Genomic DNA, 17434 nt, shown 5'->3' on the forward strand with positions numbered 1-17434 from the left:
ATGTATTTTTCAGGGACAGAAAGCTTTTACATTCAGTCCCGTTATAATGCAATTTTTAAAAAAAACAAGGTAATGAAACACATGTTTGTGGGAAGTGAAGAAAACTGTTTTTGTATAGAATAAACTTCAAACCTTGTAGCTTTTGATAATTCCCTCATTGTTAATCTATACACTTAATACAGTGTATGTGTTCCATATGTACTTTATATCTTTTCAGCTTGCTAGGCATGTGAAAATTAAAATTTTATTTTAACCCTTTGGATCACCAGCAATGTATAACCAAACATTTAAGTTCATAGTCAAGGAAGAATGGTCAAAGCCACGAGAAGGTTGATTAAACTAATAACAGTTTGTTTTATTAGAAAGTCAAATCACTCAAATTAACCATTTTCACTAATTTAGAACATTGTTTTTAAGCCTCTATGATTTCTCAAGGAGAGGCTTGAAGACATCCAAGATACATAGAATAGAAATTTATCCAGGGACAAAGTTAACTTGAACCTTTGAAAACAATCTAAATTTGATCTATAGAAGACAAGAACTCAGGGTTAGATAAATGTGATCATCCTTCACACATGATCAAAATCATTACCTTGCATCAAAATTTCCACACACCCCAATTCTTTGAGCCAGAAACTAAGCTTGTGAAAATGTACTCTGGGGTGGATTCTTTGAATACTAATCTTCTGTCTTTGTACCAAAACAGGAACAATGAGATAAATGTACATTCATTAGAACTTCAATAAATTCGAAAAAGAGGTTCCTTTTTCTCAATAGTTAGCAAATGCCAGAGAACTTGAGACTGGGATACCTTTCTGTCTGTGCTAATGATCACATATGTATCTTTCCAATCAGTAAGAGCTGCTATAATGGCAACCAAGTGCAACTGTTAGCTCTGATTAACCAGTCTGCCTATTGACTACTCATGTAATTTTCTTCTACATTAGCTATTTATATACATTATGAAAATGTTAACATTTAATTTGTCTAGTTTTCATGTATTTTAAAATGTTTTAATTTTGAGACTGTTGGTAAAATGTCTTATATATTAGAATATAACAGATAAAGAACAACTCTAATATTTAACCTGTGCATTAATAATAGGTTACTGAAAAAAGCTCTAATTACATTGGTCTGTTTCCTTGAATGTGCTTTGGAATATTAAAAAGCAAGCAAATAACTTTTTTTGATCAATGAAGAAATTGAATACACCAGTGTTGAGGCCACTTTCCTGAATAATGCATGAAAAGAAAGAGCTCGTTGGCTTGATCTCATGTAATGAATTTAATAGGAAAGGGCTATTTGAAGTAGAGATACAAATGAAATGTGTAATTTTGCTTACACATGCTGGAATAAAATAATATTTAAATATTATTAACTAATTGAAGACAGGATGGAAAACATTTCGGTCAGAATGAATAATAAGATAGCAAAAGAGTGAGAATTAATTTTAATTATGTCACTAATACATTTAAATATACCTAGCTAATTAATTATGTGCTCTTATTAATATTTTCTTTGATAATAATTTGATTTTTTTAAAAAAATTGAAAGTATAGTAGCTTCAAATTAGCTGAATCTCTATGTCAACTCACAAAACATTCCTGACCTGCTCTCGAGTTGCCATAGGCAGGGGGATGGAGAACCAAGCCTCACAGCTGCAGCGAGGGAATCGCACTTCAGTCAAAATAAAAACACATCCGGCCATCTCTATGTCAAGGCCATCTCCACGGATACACACAGTGGCCGGAGGGAGGGACTCTACAAACTGTGAAATTGCTTCAATAGGGAATGTAACTGAAGACACACCTTGGGGAGGAGGGGAAAACAGGGGCATGAATTAAGTGAGGTCAGAGTTGGCTTCACTTGGAATGTGCTGACATGAAGCTCTTAATAAATAACTAGATTTCTTTTGAAGCTTGACTCGAGGATCATGATTTAATTAGGGCATTGGTCAGAACCCTGACACTCTATTTATTTTAAAAAGATTATATTTTCCTTGTTATTGAACAAACTGAATCGTTTAAGCCAGGGATTCCCAACATCTGGACCGTGGCCTGTTTGGAACCGGTCTGCAGAAGTTGTGGGCGCACTGCCCTTAGCTCCACTTGTGTGAGCAGCAGGTGCTTGTGCTCACATGGGAACCTCCATTTGCTCAAGCGGCAGACCCTCGTGCTCGAGTGGAAAGCTTCATTTGTGTGAGTGCATGCACCTGCTGCTTATTTATATGGAGCTGTGCAAGTGGGCGCACTTGCTGCTTACGTGGAACAATCTCCTCCCCCCACCCACTTGGAAAGGTTATACACCTATTACAGTCAATTTTTCTCAGTAATGAAATACTGCACCTGTTTGCCATTCTTTAATAAACAGATTTCTTGAAAACATCCATCCTGCCAACCTGCTGGAATTGGCAGGTTCTTCTGGAATTTAATTAACTTAAATCAAATTGTTCTGTTACTTTGCACAATTATAAATGGGAACAGTGAACAGTTGTCTAATTTTTGGTATTTTTTGAGCTTGGTTGTTTTTTTGCAGATGTTTCATTACTAGGTAACATCATTAGTGCTCAGCAGTTATGATGTTATCTAGTTTAGGTAATGAAACATCTGCAAAAAAACAACCAAGCTCAAAAAATACCAAAGACCTGTCATTTAACTCTGAGCCATAAATATTCTCCTTTATCTAAGAAGAATTCATTACAGGTAGTTCTTGAATTATGATCACAATTGAGCCCAACATTTATGTTGCTAAATTAGACTTTTGTTAAGTGAATTTGTCCCATTTTATGACTTTTCTTTCTTGTTGAGTGAATCATTATATTTGTTAAATTAACATGGTTGTTAAGTGAATCTGGATTCCCATTGACTTTGGTTGTCAGAAGGTTGCAAAAGGGGATCACATGATCCCAAGACATTGCACCTGTCATAAATATGAACCATTTGCCAAGCATCTGAATTTTGATTATGTGACCATAATCACATAACGCTGCAACGGTCGTAAATGTGAAAAATGGTCATAAGTCCATTTTTTTTTCAGTGCCATTGTAACTTTGAATGGTAACTAAATGAACTGTTGTAAGTCAAGGACTACCTGTAGTTGTCTAATTCACTACTTAAGTGGAAAGTAGTGAGGAAAAAAATAGGCAGTTTGAATAATATAATTTTTTTACTTGAAGGACTAGTAAGGATTAGCGAAATAGACTGATATAGTTATAACACAGGAGCTGTTCTTTTGTCTTTATTCTTGAATTCTGAAGGGGAGAAAAGATTGATTGATGTTTACATTCTGCAAAGAATTGCTGCTAGCTTGATCTTTTCCTCAGCAGTTATGATGAAATGATTACTTTCTTTTTACTGTGTTCAATATAGGTAGTCCTTCCAGCCTTTATTTTAGAGAAGAGGTCTCTACTGGAGATGTTTGCAAACTTCTTGGCCCATCCAGACTTATTTTTATCAATTTCATGTGGAACCACTCCTGAGGAAAGAATCATCTCCTTTGTGGAGTACTATTTGACAGCCTTTCATGAGGGCCGAAAAGGAGTTGTTGCCAAGAAGCCATATAATCCAATAATTGGAGAAACATTTCATTGCTCTTGGAATGTGCCTAAGGACAGAGTAAAACCAGTGAGAGCAAACACTGCCTCTTGTGGTCTCAAGGGGCAAGCTTCATCGGAATGTTATAGGCTGAGATTTGTAGCTGAACAAGTGTCCCATCATCCACCAGTAACCAGTTTTTACTGCGAGTGCAAAGAGAAGAAAGTGTGTGTGAATGTTCATGTATGGACCAAAAGCAAATTCATGGGGATGTCTGTAGGTGTTTCTATGGTAGGTGAAGGTAAGAAGTGTCATAAACAAATTATATTTTATATAGCATGCTTATTTATTAAAAAAAATAAAGAAAAATCGAAGATTTCTTATTACTCTCCCCTCCCTACAGTTTACTTGGAATAAAAGCACTAAATATTTAATGCAATGTTCAGCCTCCAAACGCAAAAATTAGTAGAAATGCTATTTAGATAAGGGTTGAGTAGCAATATATTGAATGTATGGTCAGGAAAAAAAAAGGGGGGGGGAAACGTGGTGGCTCAGAAGGGAAAGCTATGGTTCAGTGGTTAAGATGATGAGGTTGTCGATCAGAAAGGTCAGAAGTTCAGCAGTTCGAATCCCTAGTGCCACATAATGGAGTGAGCTCCCATTACTTGCCCCAGATCTACCAACCTAGCAGTCTGAAAACATGTAAAAATGCAAGTAGAAAAATAGGGACCACCTTGGTGGGAAGGTAAAAGCATTCCATGTGCCTTTGGCATTTAGTCATGCTGGCCACATGACCATGGAATTGTCATCAGACAGCGCTGGCTCTTTGGCTTAGAAACGGAGATGAGCACCGCCCCCTAGAGTCGGGAATGACTAGCATGTATGTGCGAGGCGAATCTTTACCTTTACCTATAGTCAGAAAAGGGGAAAAAATGGATGTATTGATTTGTGCTTTGTTTTGTTAGTGAATAAGATGTATAACTTGTGTTAATATTCAATTCTAAAAAAAATGTGTGGCTATATGTTTAACAGAGAATCTAGTAACAGAATTGGAAGGGACCTTGGAGTCTGGTTCAATCCCCTGCTGAAACAGGAGAGCTTATACTAGCGGCCCCCAACCGTTCTGGCTTCCCAAACTGGCAGCAGCAGTGGCAGCCACAGCGGGGGGAGGGGATGGTTTGTGTGTGCAGCCTAGTTCCCACTCAGTGGGAAGCAAATGAAGCTTCACATATTTGCTTAACACTTGTGCGGCCCAGTTTTCAATTGACTGCAGACTGGTTCCGGTCCATAGCTCAGAGCTGGGGACCCCTGCCCTATATCATTTTAGACAAATGGTTGTCCAATCTCACTTAAAAACCTCCTGTGATGGAGCATTCACAACTCTACTGATATATTGCTCTAACTTTCAGGAAATTTCTCCTTATTTCTAGGTTGGCTGTCCCCTTGAACTAATTTCCATCCATTGCTTCTTATCCTTGCCATCTTTTCCCATTAGTGGACTGATTGTTTTCTTGATTGTTTTCTTCCTTTTTACATATTGAAAAAAGCTGCTTCTATTATTTTTGACATTGGTTGCAAACCTTAGTTCCTTCTGAGCCTTAGCCAGTGGTAGGCTGCAATTCATTTAACAGCTGGTTCGCCTAGTGACTGGTTGGGTGGGCATGGCTTGGGTGTGTGTGTGTGTGTAATGCAACTGAGTGGGTGTGGCCAACTCAACATCACTCACAACAAGGTGGGGCTGTGCAGGCCGGCAGATGCTGTAGAGATAAGACGATTTCCTATGCACCGTTACGAGCCCCTTTCCCCCATCTTTTGGCTGACAAAAGCCCATTTAAAGATCAGGACTGCCTGCTGAGCCTGCCTGGCGCATGTTGGCAAAAGGAGGCTGGGGGAAAAAAAGAGAAGGGCCAATGGAAATGGCCCATCTTCTACTTTTATTCAGCTGTCTTCATTCGATCGGGATGGGGACGTGGGGGGGGGGGAAGCAAAAAAGCCCACTCGGTCCATATATACTCACCAGCACGACGGAGAATTTCTCTTCCAGCATGCCAGTTCAGGCTTTGGAAGCTGAAGGAGTAGATTGTGCGCCCTGACCACTGTCTGCTGCTTCTCCAAGCCCAAAGCCTGGCTGCAGCTGACCAATGGCCAGTTTTCTTCCAGCGCTTGTGCAAGGAACTGTGGAGGAGCTTAGCAACAGCATATTGCATGCTTTTCACTCCAAGCAGCCCTGGAAAACTCATGGCTGGGGAAGAGTGGTCCTCCTTAACAAGCTCCAAACCATTGCTGCTACTGCAAGCCTGGGTTCCCCACATAAGTATTGGAAGAACGGGAGTCTGATTGCAAGGGCGGGCTTTTCCAAGGCCGGTCATAGAGGGGAACAGTGAGTGCGCCTTTCCTTCCTGAGGAAAAATCCTGAGCCTGCCAGGTGTTTCTGGCCAGTCTCCCGGAGACTAGATGCAAAGGGACGATCATGGCATCGCACCTGGCCACATTGCCCAGAAAACCCAGCAGGCAAGGCTTCTGGATCCAACAAAGGGGCCAGGGGCAGGACTTGCGCCCCTCTCTTTTTGGGGAGATTTTTAAACAAAGGCTGGGAACTTCAAGCAAGGTGTGAGCTGCAGCCTTGCCCACCCTGGCTGGCAACTCTGGGCTAGGCAACAGTTCGGCTTTCCTGGCTGGCTGCGACCGTGACCTTACCTTCCTCCCACAGCTGGTAGAAGAGGGGAAGGCAAGACAAGGTTCAGCCATCACTGCTCAGCTCCTCCCCAGCCCGCATCTTGCCCTCTGCTCAGATTCTCCACAGCTGAAGAAGGGGAATGGCCAGTGTCATGGCAGGATGGCAGTTCCTGGTGCTCTGGAGAAAACACCAATATCCCAGCCTCTATGGACCAGAGCTGTCTTGTAGAGACAGTGAAGAAGGGAGGCACAGACCGGTGTGAACAGGGAAGTTGCAAATTCCTGGGAGCGCCCGCATTAGCCTCCGACCCAATGGCACAGGAAGACAGCCATTAGGAGCTGTCAAAAGCTGGGGCGGCCACACACAAAGACTTGAGCAGGAGCGGTGATTGAATGGAGTATTGTTACCGGGTGAGTAATTGGCCAACTCACAGGTAAGAAGAAAATTTTTCAAAGTTTAAAAGGAGTTTCAACTTGAAATTAGCGGCTAATTGGCACACAGAAATATAAAGTGAAGGAAACAAAAAGCAAAGCGGAACTTTGTGATTAAAGCCCTAAAAAGAAAACTTTCCATCTGGATTTAAAATTGGCTTTGGAAGAAATTAAAAATAATAAAAGGAAAAGAAAATTGAAGAAAAACATATTTTGCTAACAAAAGGATTGAAACAGGAAGTAATTATCGTTGTGGATTAACAAGTGACATTTTGTTGCCGAGGAACTTGTGAATTGAAGAGAGACATCTGCTGGAGGAAATAAAGTATTGCACCATTTAGACTAATGTGGGAAAGTCAGAAGGAGGTCTTGTTTATACAGCTGCAACACGATTTTAAATAAAAGGGAGTGAAATCAATAAAGACTTCAATTGAAACAGTTTAAAGGAACATCTAAATTGGACATTTTCAGAAAAGAAAAAAGGGATACTAGATGGACTTGAATTTGAACTATATATAAGTTAAAATATCAAATTTGAAAATCTTTTCTCCTTAAATTGAGAACATGGAGAGTTGGGATGATGAGTATGAGGAACTAAGGGAAATGCTTGAAATGGTACGAGAATCTTTTAAGGGAAATAAGGAAGCAGAAAAATGGTTAAAATGTAAAAATAACTATGAGGGAGAAGCAAGAGGAACAAGAATATAATGCTGAAAAGGAAATAATTGAAGAAAATTATATAGATGAAGACAGAAACATAGATGATTACAGTGGGATTGACGGGAAAAAATGGATAGAGGAAAGTGTATTTTAAAAAAGAAGAGAAAAGAAGGCAATGGGAAAAGATTGAGGGGAAAATTAAAAGAGTGAAAAAAATAAATGATTACACTGGGATTAACAGTGACAGAGTTAAATTACATAGGGGAGAGTATCTCTCAAGGAAGAAGAGAAGAGGAGGAAATGGGGAAAGATTGAGGGGAAAATCAAAAGAGTAAAAAGTAGGGAAAGGATGTGGAAAGGAAGATATAAGAAAAAGAAGAAAAAGAAGGTAAGAGAATGGGAGAAAGGAAGGAAAATATTAAAAAATGGAAGTTTGGAGAGTTTGAAGGAAAATGGTTAAAAGGGGAAGAAAAATGAATAGTAAAAAAGAAATTAAAATAGATGTAGAAAGTGTATGTAAGAAGTAGATTAGAAGAAATATATAGATTATTGTAAAGGAAGTAGATGAAATGTGAAATATACAATGGGGATATATGTTTTATTGTTTGAGGATGCATGGATGGAAAGAATTACAGTGGACGGTAAAGAAATAAATTTTAAATATAGAAAAGAATAAAGAAATTAATTGACATCAAGATATATAATTGAAAAGAAGTAAAAAAGAAAGAAATATATTATTTAAGAGAAATATTCCAGCAGATAAAATGTGAAAGAAAGAATAACAGGGCCGGTTTAGCTCAGGCTGGTAAAGCCTGTTATTAAGAACACAGAGCCTGCAATTACTGCAGGTTCAAGCCCGGCCCAAGGTTGACTCAGCCTTCCATCCTTTATAAGGTAGGTAAAATGAGGACCCAGATTGTTGGGGGGGCAATAAGTTGACTTTGTAAAAATATACAAATAGAATGAGACTATTGCCTTATACACTGTAAGCCGCCCTGAGTCTTCGGAGAAGGGCGGGGTATAAATGTAAACAAAAAAAAAATAGTTTATAGGTAAAAATAATTGAAAATGAGATGTAAAATGGAATAAAACTGAAATGTTAGTAAATGATGTTAGTTAATGTAAGAGAAAAATAATTATTGTTGAACTGGAAATAAGAATTTAAAGAAAATAAGAGATGGAAGGTTGTAATTACTAAAGGGTGGTAAAGCAAAGATAGGACAAGATGAAAATGTTAATAACTAAAATATATGAGGGGAATTCTGAGAAATAGACTTAATAAATGGGAAAACAGGGGTTGTCTGGAACCATAGTGGAAAAATCAAAATGAATACAGCAACAGAGAGAGATAAGAATGAGGACAGAGGTAAGAAAGGGAGAGGAGAGGAAGAAAGGGAGGGGAAATAGAGTAGGAGAGAAGTTTAGAGTGGAAGGGAGAATGGAGGAGGGGGAAAGGAAGCGGATGTAGAGAAAGAGTAGGAGAGGAGAGAAGAAAGTAAGAAGATTAAAAGAAGGAGGGGAGAAGATAAGAAAGGAAAGAAAGATTGCTGTAAAATGGAAAAGATGAAATGGAAGAAAGACAACCCTGAACGCGTTTGAATTCATCAGGATAAAAATTGAATTAGCTAAAAACAATAAAAAAGAATATATGTTAGTTAAAATATAGAAATTTGAATTTGAGGGAGAAAGAAGTGGTTTATATAAATGAGCATAGAAGCATTAAGATTGTGATTAAAATATGGTAAAAGAATATTTTGGTAGAAATTGTAACTGAGTAAAATATATTTGGATATGTTAAGGTGTATAAGATATGATATGGTCAATACTCTGTTCATAAACAATGTGTGTGTGTGTGGGGGGGGTCAATAAAAATTTATTTTAAAAAAAAGATTCTCCACAGCTGCTGATCCTCACCTGCCTGCGGGTGTAGGGCGATGAGGGAACATGAGGCTTTGTGGCCCATATTGCCCCCCCCCCACCAGCTGCCCCTGCCCTTCCCTTCCCTCACTCGCCGGTCCATGTACTTCAGATGGGCATGGGTCGCCACTGTAAGAACAGTGCAAGCCCCATGGGTTAAGGTAAGGTAAAGCTGACAGTGAGGAAGGAAGATCCGTTCCAGGCTTGCTGTGGTCAGCCAAAGGGCTGCCTCATGGTGGTGGGGTCTGCTGCCATTCTTTGCCGGTGTGAGAAGCCTCCAGCCACCGGTCTTTTTCAGTGTGAAGGGCCTGCAGCAGCCGCCTCTTTGCCATCTGGAACTGAGGCAGCAGCGGTGGCTGGAGGCTTTTTGTGTTGGCAAAGACCGGTGGCTGGAGGCTTCTTGCGCAGGCAAAGAGGTGGCTGCTTCTTGGGGGGGGGGAACACAGCGAGACTCGGCCACCTTTCACGCCCTGCTCTGGGCTGCCATCTGCTTGACCTATGCTCCGCCTTGAGTTCCACATCCAGCTCCCAACAAGAGGGCTGAAATGCGGGCTGGCAGGGAGTCGAGTGGCGACGGCTCAGCCCTGGCTTGCCTTTCCTTCTGCCACCAGCCACAGGAGGAAGATAAGGTTGCAGGATGATTGGGTAGATTGGAAAGCGGGTAGATTGAGTAAGGGTCAGGGCCTTTGAAGGAAGGGAAACGGGGTGACCCAAGGCAAAAGGCAAGTAGACAGCATGTGGGATGAGGTCCTGGAAAAGGCCAGAGCCAGGGACTGGTGCATCCCCTGACCTGACCTGAGGTGAAGGGAGAGCGGGCGGCATGTGGGCAGAAGGATGGTGAGAGCCAGGCCCAAAAAGTGGCCAAGTCTTGCTGTGTCACCTTGAGGTGGCCCTTCAGCAAGCGCCTTACCTTTGCGGGCAGCTGTGGTGAGCAGAACGGGCAAGGAGCAGATATCATCTTGGGCGGTGTGGTAGGCCATGGCAAAGGTAGGCAAGTGGGCGAGGCTCGTAGATCAACTGGGCCACATGGTCTGGGCGAGCGAATAAAGTAGCCAGAGAATAGCCAGAGTGTGATTCTAGCCACTGACCAAGGCAGGTGCAGTGAGATAGGGAGGGGCGGGGTGGATGGGGCCAAAGTGGTGGCATTCGGCGAACTGTGGTCGAAACCAGCAACATCTTAGCAGGTATTGGCTGTATATAGATATTCTCTTTTAGTTATATGCCCCTCTTAACACTTATTCTTTTTGTCTTTTAGTTTTATCAGAGAATCCTTTGTACAGCCATACTGGTTTCTTTTGAGATCTTCATTTTTCTTCTTCATTGATGTTGTGTTGGACTGGGCTTTTATAATCTCACTTTTCAAAATTTCCCATGAGGATTGTTTTCCTCTTGAGGATTTTCATTCATGGAATCCCTCCCAAGCACTCTCTTAAGTTTATTGAAATCAGCTCTTTTGAAGTTCAAGACTCTAGTTTGACTTTGTTTTATTGCTTCAGCTTGCATTATGTTGATTTCTGATATTGCATGGTCATTCTCACTTAAGATTTCTATAACTTCAATTGCTTCTATCATTTCATCTCTGTTAGTGAAAATTAAGTCTAGTGTGGCTGACCCTCTAGCTCCCTTCTCTATCTTTTCGGAGACAAAGTTGTGTTCTAGGTTTGTCAGGAATCTCTTTGATATTCCATTAGATGAAGAGTTTGTCTTCCAGTTGATGTCAGGGTAGTTATAGTGTCCCATTACTTTTGTGGTGTATTTTGTGCATATGGTGGCTAACTGATTAGCTAATATTTCATCTATTTCCTCTTCTTGGTTGGGTGGTTTGTAGCATGCACCCATGGCAATGTCATTCTTTTTTACTTTTATATTAATCCAAATGCATTCAAAGTTTTCAACATTATTCTGTTGCATTTCTATAAAAGTATACTGTAATTATTTCTTATATATACTGCACCTCCTCTTATATTCCTTTTCTTCCTCTGTGTCTAGGTCAAACTTTAAACTGCTAGAATGAAGCCATCTTCTTGGTTTTGTTGTTGTCCAAAAATAAGACATTATTGGTACATATTTTTGGTAGTAGCTGACACATCAGATGGGTTAGGTTGGGGAATGTCTCTATACATTCACATAGCATTATTATCTGCTAAGAATCTCCATTTGAGCATATTGATTTTACATTTAAGCACTCTAACTTTCAGTCTATTCAATAATATAAGGAAGTAATTTCATTTATAATTTTGTAAAGGGGAGAAGATGAAATTTTCTAATACCTACAGAATGGCAGCCTTTAAGTATCCAGCAGCACCTTCTGAGATTAATTGATAGTATCTCTTATTTGTTAAGCTGATTCTAATATTCAAGATATTTCCTTTGAATTTCCTATTGTAAGGATAGCCAAGCTGGTGGTCTTTAGATATTTATATAAGTTGTCCATCCCTGTCCTATGTCATGTATGATATTGCATCCTAATCATAGATATTTATATGATTATAAAATGTTACATTCAGATCATAATAGACAAAATACCAAGGCATTACAGTCAGAAAATCCATGTAACTACCATTCATTGTAGTAGTGTGATTGAACGGCTAGCCCAATAGCTAAAGTTGATTCAACAAAAGCTCAATTGCAAAAATGCAATTGATAATTTTTTTTTATCATTACCTGTACCAGTTTTTGCATTCTTTCCTCTCGAAATATGTTACAAGGAAGATTAATATTTCATCTTTCTCAAACTATTTTGTTTAAGCATATATTTTAACAATGATCATGCTTCTCCAAATCTTTGAATGCTAATCTCTTCTTCTTCCTTCATATCCGTAGGCATTCTTTATCTCTTGGAACATGGGGAGGAATATATATTCACATTGCCTTGTGCCTATGCACGTTCAATACTTACTATTCCTTGGGTGGAGCTTGGAGGCAAAGTCAATATTCACTGTGCTAAGAGCGGTTACTCTGCTACGGTCACATTCCACACCAAGCCATTTTATGGAGGAAAATTACACAGGTATCAAAACTAAGTTTTGCTATCTCCTTGGATTAATCTATGAAAATAGTAAGTCACAAAATATTGATTAGCATACTGTTTATTGCTTACAATTCTGCAATTGGTTGTGACTTTTTAAATATATAAGTAACGTTTTACATATAAATGTGCATGGATTTGAAGTAAAGACACAGTTGAACCAGAATACAGTGAAGTGTGAAATTCATTGTTCTATGTTCTCCATTGCTTCAGATCAATATGTGATCAATATTTTGGAATGAAGATAGGTTTTTTTTTTAAATTTAAGTTAAATCATACTGAACTTATATCAAGAATGCTGTCCACTTCAAAAGTATATCTGACATATATTTTTAAAAAGCAAAATCATATTAAGCTCATATTTCTGATTGTTATATGGTGAAGTATTTAGGATATATTCAAATGTCAGTAATCTTAACCTTTATTATTTATATTAGGGTTACAGCAGAGGTGAAGCATAATCCGACCAATACCATAGTGTGTAAAGCACAAGGAGAGTGGAATGGCATTCTGGAATTCACATACAGCAATGGTGAAACCAAAGTAATTGATACCACCAAATTACCCATAATCCGGAAGAAGATCAGACCAATATCAAAACAAGGCCCCTTTGAATCAAGGTGGAATTATTTTGGTGAAATCTCATCCCTTTTAATTGTATTTAAGGCAACTGTTAATGAAAGAATTGGCTTCTTTGTAAACAGCATTTTTCTAAAAGATTTTTTAAAATATTTTTCTAAGCACATGGTTTTGCCAGATAAACTCAATATTTCATGTTCTAAGCCAAAATGGTCCAGGGTTACTTTCCTGTGGACTTTCTTATGAGTAAGGGCTACTCATAAGGAATTCAAAAATACAGAAGAGCATGCTGAACTAATTGTAGATGAATTGAAAATATTTTTTATTAATTGCTATGGAATAAATTGAGCCATATAAAAGATGTCAAAAGATTGTATGGGGTTTCCAGAGAGAACAAATTTATGACAGTTCTAACCAAGACAGTTGATAAGTTTAGCCTTTTCTAATGATATGTTTTAAATATCAGTATTCTTCATAGTTTAATAATTTCCTGCAGTTCATTTTAATCACCAGTATACAGAATAGTTTGTAAATGCTCAGATTGGAGCAAGCAGATATAAGACTTCGTTTATTCTTACATTCATCTCCCCTATTTTATTAGGTGCTCCAGATGGCAAATCTGAAGGTCATGCTTTATTTGATCCTCAAAAAATTTTTTTGGAAAGTTCTGGGAAATGTTGTAGAAGTCTCTTGAGTCAGTATCTACTCTTAAACATTTTGGTTCAAAGAAAAAGAAAAGAAAAAGTGTTTTAGATAACTGAATGCTTTTGTTTTCCATTGTTAGCTACCTAGATACATGTGTAAAATAGGCAGACATATATACTAAATAAGTAAAGAAAAATTGTGATAAGCAGAAGTCCAATCATATGATATTAGATTATCAGCTACTGCAATGTAAAATTAATATTACCAACATTACTAATATTTAATTTTATTAATATTAAAAATTAGTATAAAGCTTGCTTTTTATACGAAGCTTGCCCTTTTTTTTTTTTACAAAGTTGTTGGAGTTCTGTGCTAAGTTGTACTTTTCTGAAAAAGTATTTCCACGCTGGCAGCTATGGCTTTATCCTATGTCCTCAGGGCTTTCGCGGACTTTGTCAATGAGTTTCCTTCCATGCAAACCAACAGGCAAGACTATAGCTCTTTTACAACAGGTTTGCTTTCAAATCAAGTCTTCTCATTCTTTCTCTATCTAAGGCATTTATGGCAACATGTCACTGCTGCCCTGAAGGAAGGTGACATTGATGTGGCAACAGAACATAAGCATGTCCTTGAGGAGAGGCAACGAAAAGAGGAGAGGCAACGAGCAACTAGTAATACACTTTGGAAACCAAAATATTTTATCAAAGAGGTAATGGGAAAGATAATAGACAACAGAGATCATTGCATTTGAATACCTTTATGATTTTTGAGTTTTGAAGGTCTTTCTTAATTATACAACTGTTTAGACTCAGAGGTGTCAAACTCAAGGCCCACGGGCCTGATCTGGCCCACAGAGTACTTAAATCTGGCCCATGGGGCTGGCCTGGAAATATCAAAGGACCAGCCTGCGGTGCCTCTGCTGACCAAAATGGGCCATGGGGGAGTTGAGTGCGGCCCCTGTGCAACCTGTTTTTGGCCTCCTTGACTTCCTGCAGCACTCTGCGGCCAAACACGGCTGTTGTTGGCCCACAGAATGCTGCAGCAGGCCAGGGAGGCTGAAAATGGGCCATGTACAGCCCCCTGCACCCCATTTTGGCTGTCAGGGTGCTGCAGGAAGCGTCTGTCTTGTCTCCCCCTTTTCCCTGTCCCCCCCCACCAACCCACGGAGAACTACAATGCTGTAATATGTTTAGATATGAGAATGATATGGATGAATATTTGATTAAGGAGAACCATGCACACACACACGCACACACGAAGTATTATTATTATTATTATTATTATTATTATTATTATTATTATTATTATTATTATTATTATTATTATTATTTATTTGAATTTATATCCCACCCTTCTCCAAAGACTCAGGGTGGCTTACATTGTGTAAGGCAATAGTCTCATCCTATTTGTATATTTATATACAAAGTCAACTTATTGCCCTCCCAACAATCTGAGTCCTCATTTTACCTACCTTATAAAGGATGGAAGGCTGAGTCAACCTTGGGCCTGGTGGGACTCAAGCCTGCAGTAATTGTAACTGCAGGCAGCTGTGTGTTAATAACAGGCTGCATTAGCCTGGTGAGCCACTTCCCAGCCCATGCTGAAATGTGATGCCAACACTACTGCCAAGATAAATAATAAGCTATCCTGATGAGTTCCCACAATGAGACTAGCTTATTCTCATGCTGCTGAATATCTTTCCAGTCAATTCAACTTGTGTTTTGGTGGATGGTTAGATTTAGATGTAGATTGTGCAATGGAACTGGTTGCCCTGTAACTATTTCTCCTAGCAGGCTCTTTGCAAATGCTGGACAGACAGTTGGGGGCTGAATTGAATGGGGCCAGTTGTAGTGTAATGGAACCGATTCATGTTAGTAGAACCATGTTCTAGGGCTACTTCTCCTCTTTTAACTATCCAGGCTTATTCTAAGTGTCCTTTTTTTGAATTGGATACATCTGGTGTTTGTGGAACACGTATTCTGGCAAAATGTTGACTTGAAGGATTGCTAAGTTACAAAACATTGATTTCTCAGAATGCTAATTCTCCGATGCCTGCTGTCATGGGAGGTGCCATCCCTGCTGATTTTACTTTGTTTCTTAGAATGTGGACATACTCCCATAGAAAGTTGGGATTGCAAATATCTAACAGGCAAATATCTTACAGGTGAAATTAAAAAAATTAGAATATTGTGCAAAAATTCATTCATTATTTCAGTAATGCAACTTAAAAGGTGAAACTAATATATAAGATAGACTCATTACATGCAAAGCGAGATAGTTCACGCCTTGATTTGTCATAATTTTGATGATTATGGCTGACAGCTCATGAAAACCCCAAATTCACAATCTCAGAAAATTAGAATATTGTGAAAAGGTTCAATATTCTAGGGTCAAAGTGTCCTACTCTTAATCAGCTAATTAAGCCATAACACCTGCAAAGGGTTCCTGAGCCTTTAAATGGTCTCCCAGTCTGGTTCAGTAGGAATCACAATCACGAGAAAGACTGCTGACCTGACAGTTGTGCAGAAAACCATCATTGACACCCTCCATAAGGAGGGAAAGCCTACAAAAGGTAATTGCAAAGAAATTGGATGTTCCCAAAGCGCTGTATCAAAGCACATTAATAAAAAGTCATGTGGAAGGGAAAAGTATGGAAGAAAAAGATGCACAAGCAGCAGGGATGACCGCAGCCTGGAGAGGATTATCAGGAAAAGGCCATTCAAAAGTGTTGGGGACTTTCACAAGGAGTGGACTGAGGCTGGAGTCAGTGCATCAAGAGCCACCACACACAGACGGATCCTGGACATGGGCTTCAAATGTCATATTCCTCTTGTCAAGCCACTCCTGAACAACAAATATCAGAAATGTCTTACCTGGGCTAAAGAAAAAAAGAACTGGTCTGTTGCTCAGTGGTCCAAGGTCCTTTTTTCTGATGAGAGCAACTTTTGCATCTCATTTGGAAACAAAGGACCCAGAGTCTGGAGGAAGAATGGAGAGGCACACACTGCAAGATGCTTGAAGTCCAGTGTGAAGTTTCATCCGTCTGTGTTGATTTAGGGAGCCATGTCATCTGCTGGTCCACTGTGCTTCATTAAGTCCAGGGTCAACGCAGCTGTCTACCAGGAGATTTTGGAGCACTTCATGCTTCCTTCTGCAGACGAGCTTTATGGGGATGCTGACTTCATTTTCCAGCAGGACTTGGCACTTGCCCACACTGCCAAAAGTACTAAAACCTGGTTCAGTGCCCATGCGATTACTGTGCTTGATTGGCCAGTAAACTCGCCTAACCTGAACCCCATAGAGAATCTATGGGGCATTGCCAAGAGAAAGATGAGAGACTTGAGACTGAACAATGCAGAAGAGCTGAAGGCCGCTATTGAAGCATCCTGGTCTTCCATAACAATCAGCAGTGCCACAGGTTGATAGCATCCATGCCACGTCACATTGAGGCAGTAATTGATGCAAAAGAGGCCCAAACCCCTTTTTCTGAGTTCTGAGTACATATGCATGCTTATATTTTTCAGAGGTCTGATATTGTTCTATGTACAATCCTTGTTTCATTGATTTCATGCAATATTCTAATTTTCTAAGATTGTGAATTTGGGTTTTCATGAGCTGTAAGCCATAATCATCAAAATTATGACAAATCAAGGCTTGAACTATCTCGCTTTGCTTGTAATGAGTCTGTCTCATATATTAATTTCACCTTTAAAGTTGCAGTACTGAAATAAATGAACTTTTGCACGATATTCTAATTTTTTTGTGTTTCACCTTTATGCCATTCATTTGAGGCCCAGAGGCATTCTTGGTAGTAATTATGTTTGAGCCTGGTGATTTGTTTTGCACCAGCCATTTTTCTGTTTTTCATTTTTTTTTTTAAATCAGACATTAATAAACCAGGTGAGTACAAGGAGAAGCAATGCTTGCAACTTTGGATTTAAAACATTCAGCAAGTCTTTCCAAT

At 39.2% G+C, this 17434-nt stretch overlaps 1 protein-coding gene across 6 annotated transcripts in view; it reads left to right on the plus strand.

Moving 5' to 3' along the window:
- OSBPL10 (oxysterol binding protein like 10) overlaps nt 1-17434 on the plus strand; it is a 137103-nt gene that overhangs the window by 113962 nt on the left and 5707 nt on the right. For 4 of the 6 annotated variants that reach the window (XM_058183615.1, XM_058183614.1, XM_058183618.1 and 1 more), the window contains 4 exons: nt 3369-3834; nt 12042-12228; nt 12684-12866; nt 14026-14179. In XM_058183615.1, coding sequence (XP_058039598.1) covers nt 3369-3834; nt 12042-12228; nt 12684-12866; nt 14026-14179 — 990 coding nt within the window. Of the gene's footprint in view, nt 1-3368; nt 3835-6243; nt 9452-12041; nt 12229-12683; nt 12867-14025; nt 14180-17434 lie in introns of those variants that run through there. The other 2 variants (XM_058183616.1, XM_058183617.1) reach the window with 2 other exon arrangements.

This window comes from Ahaetulla prasina, chromosome 4 (assembly GCF_028640845.1).
Source record: "Ahaetulla prasina isolate Xishuangbanna chromosome 4, ASM2864084v1, whole genome shotgun sequence".
NCBI lineage: Eukaryota > Metazoa > Chordata > Lepidosauria > Squamata > Colubridae > Ahaetulla > Ahaetulla prasina.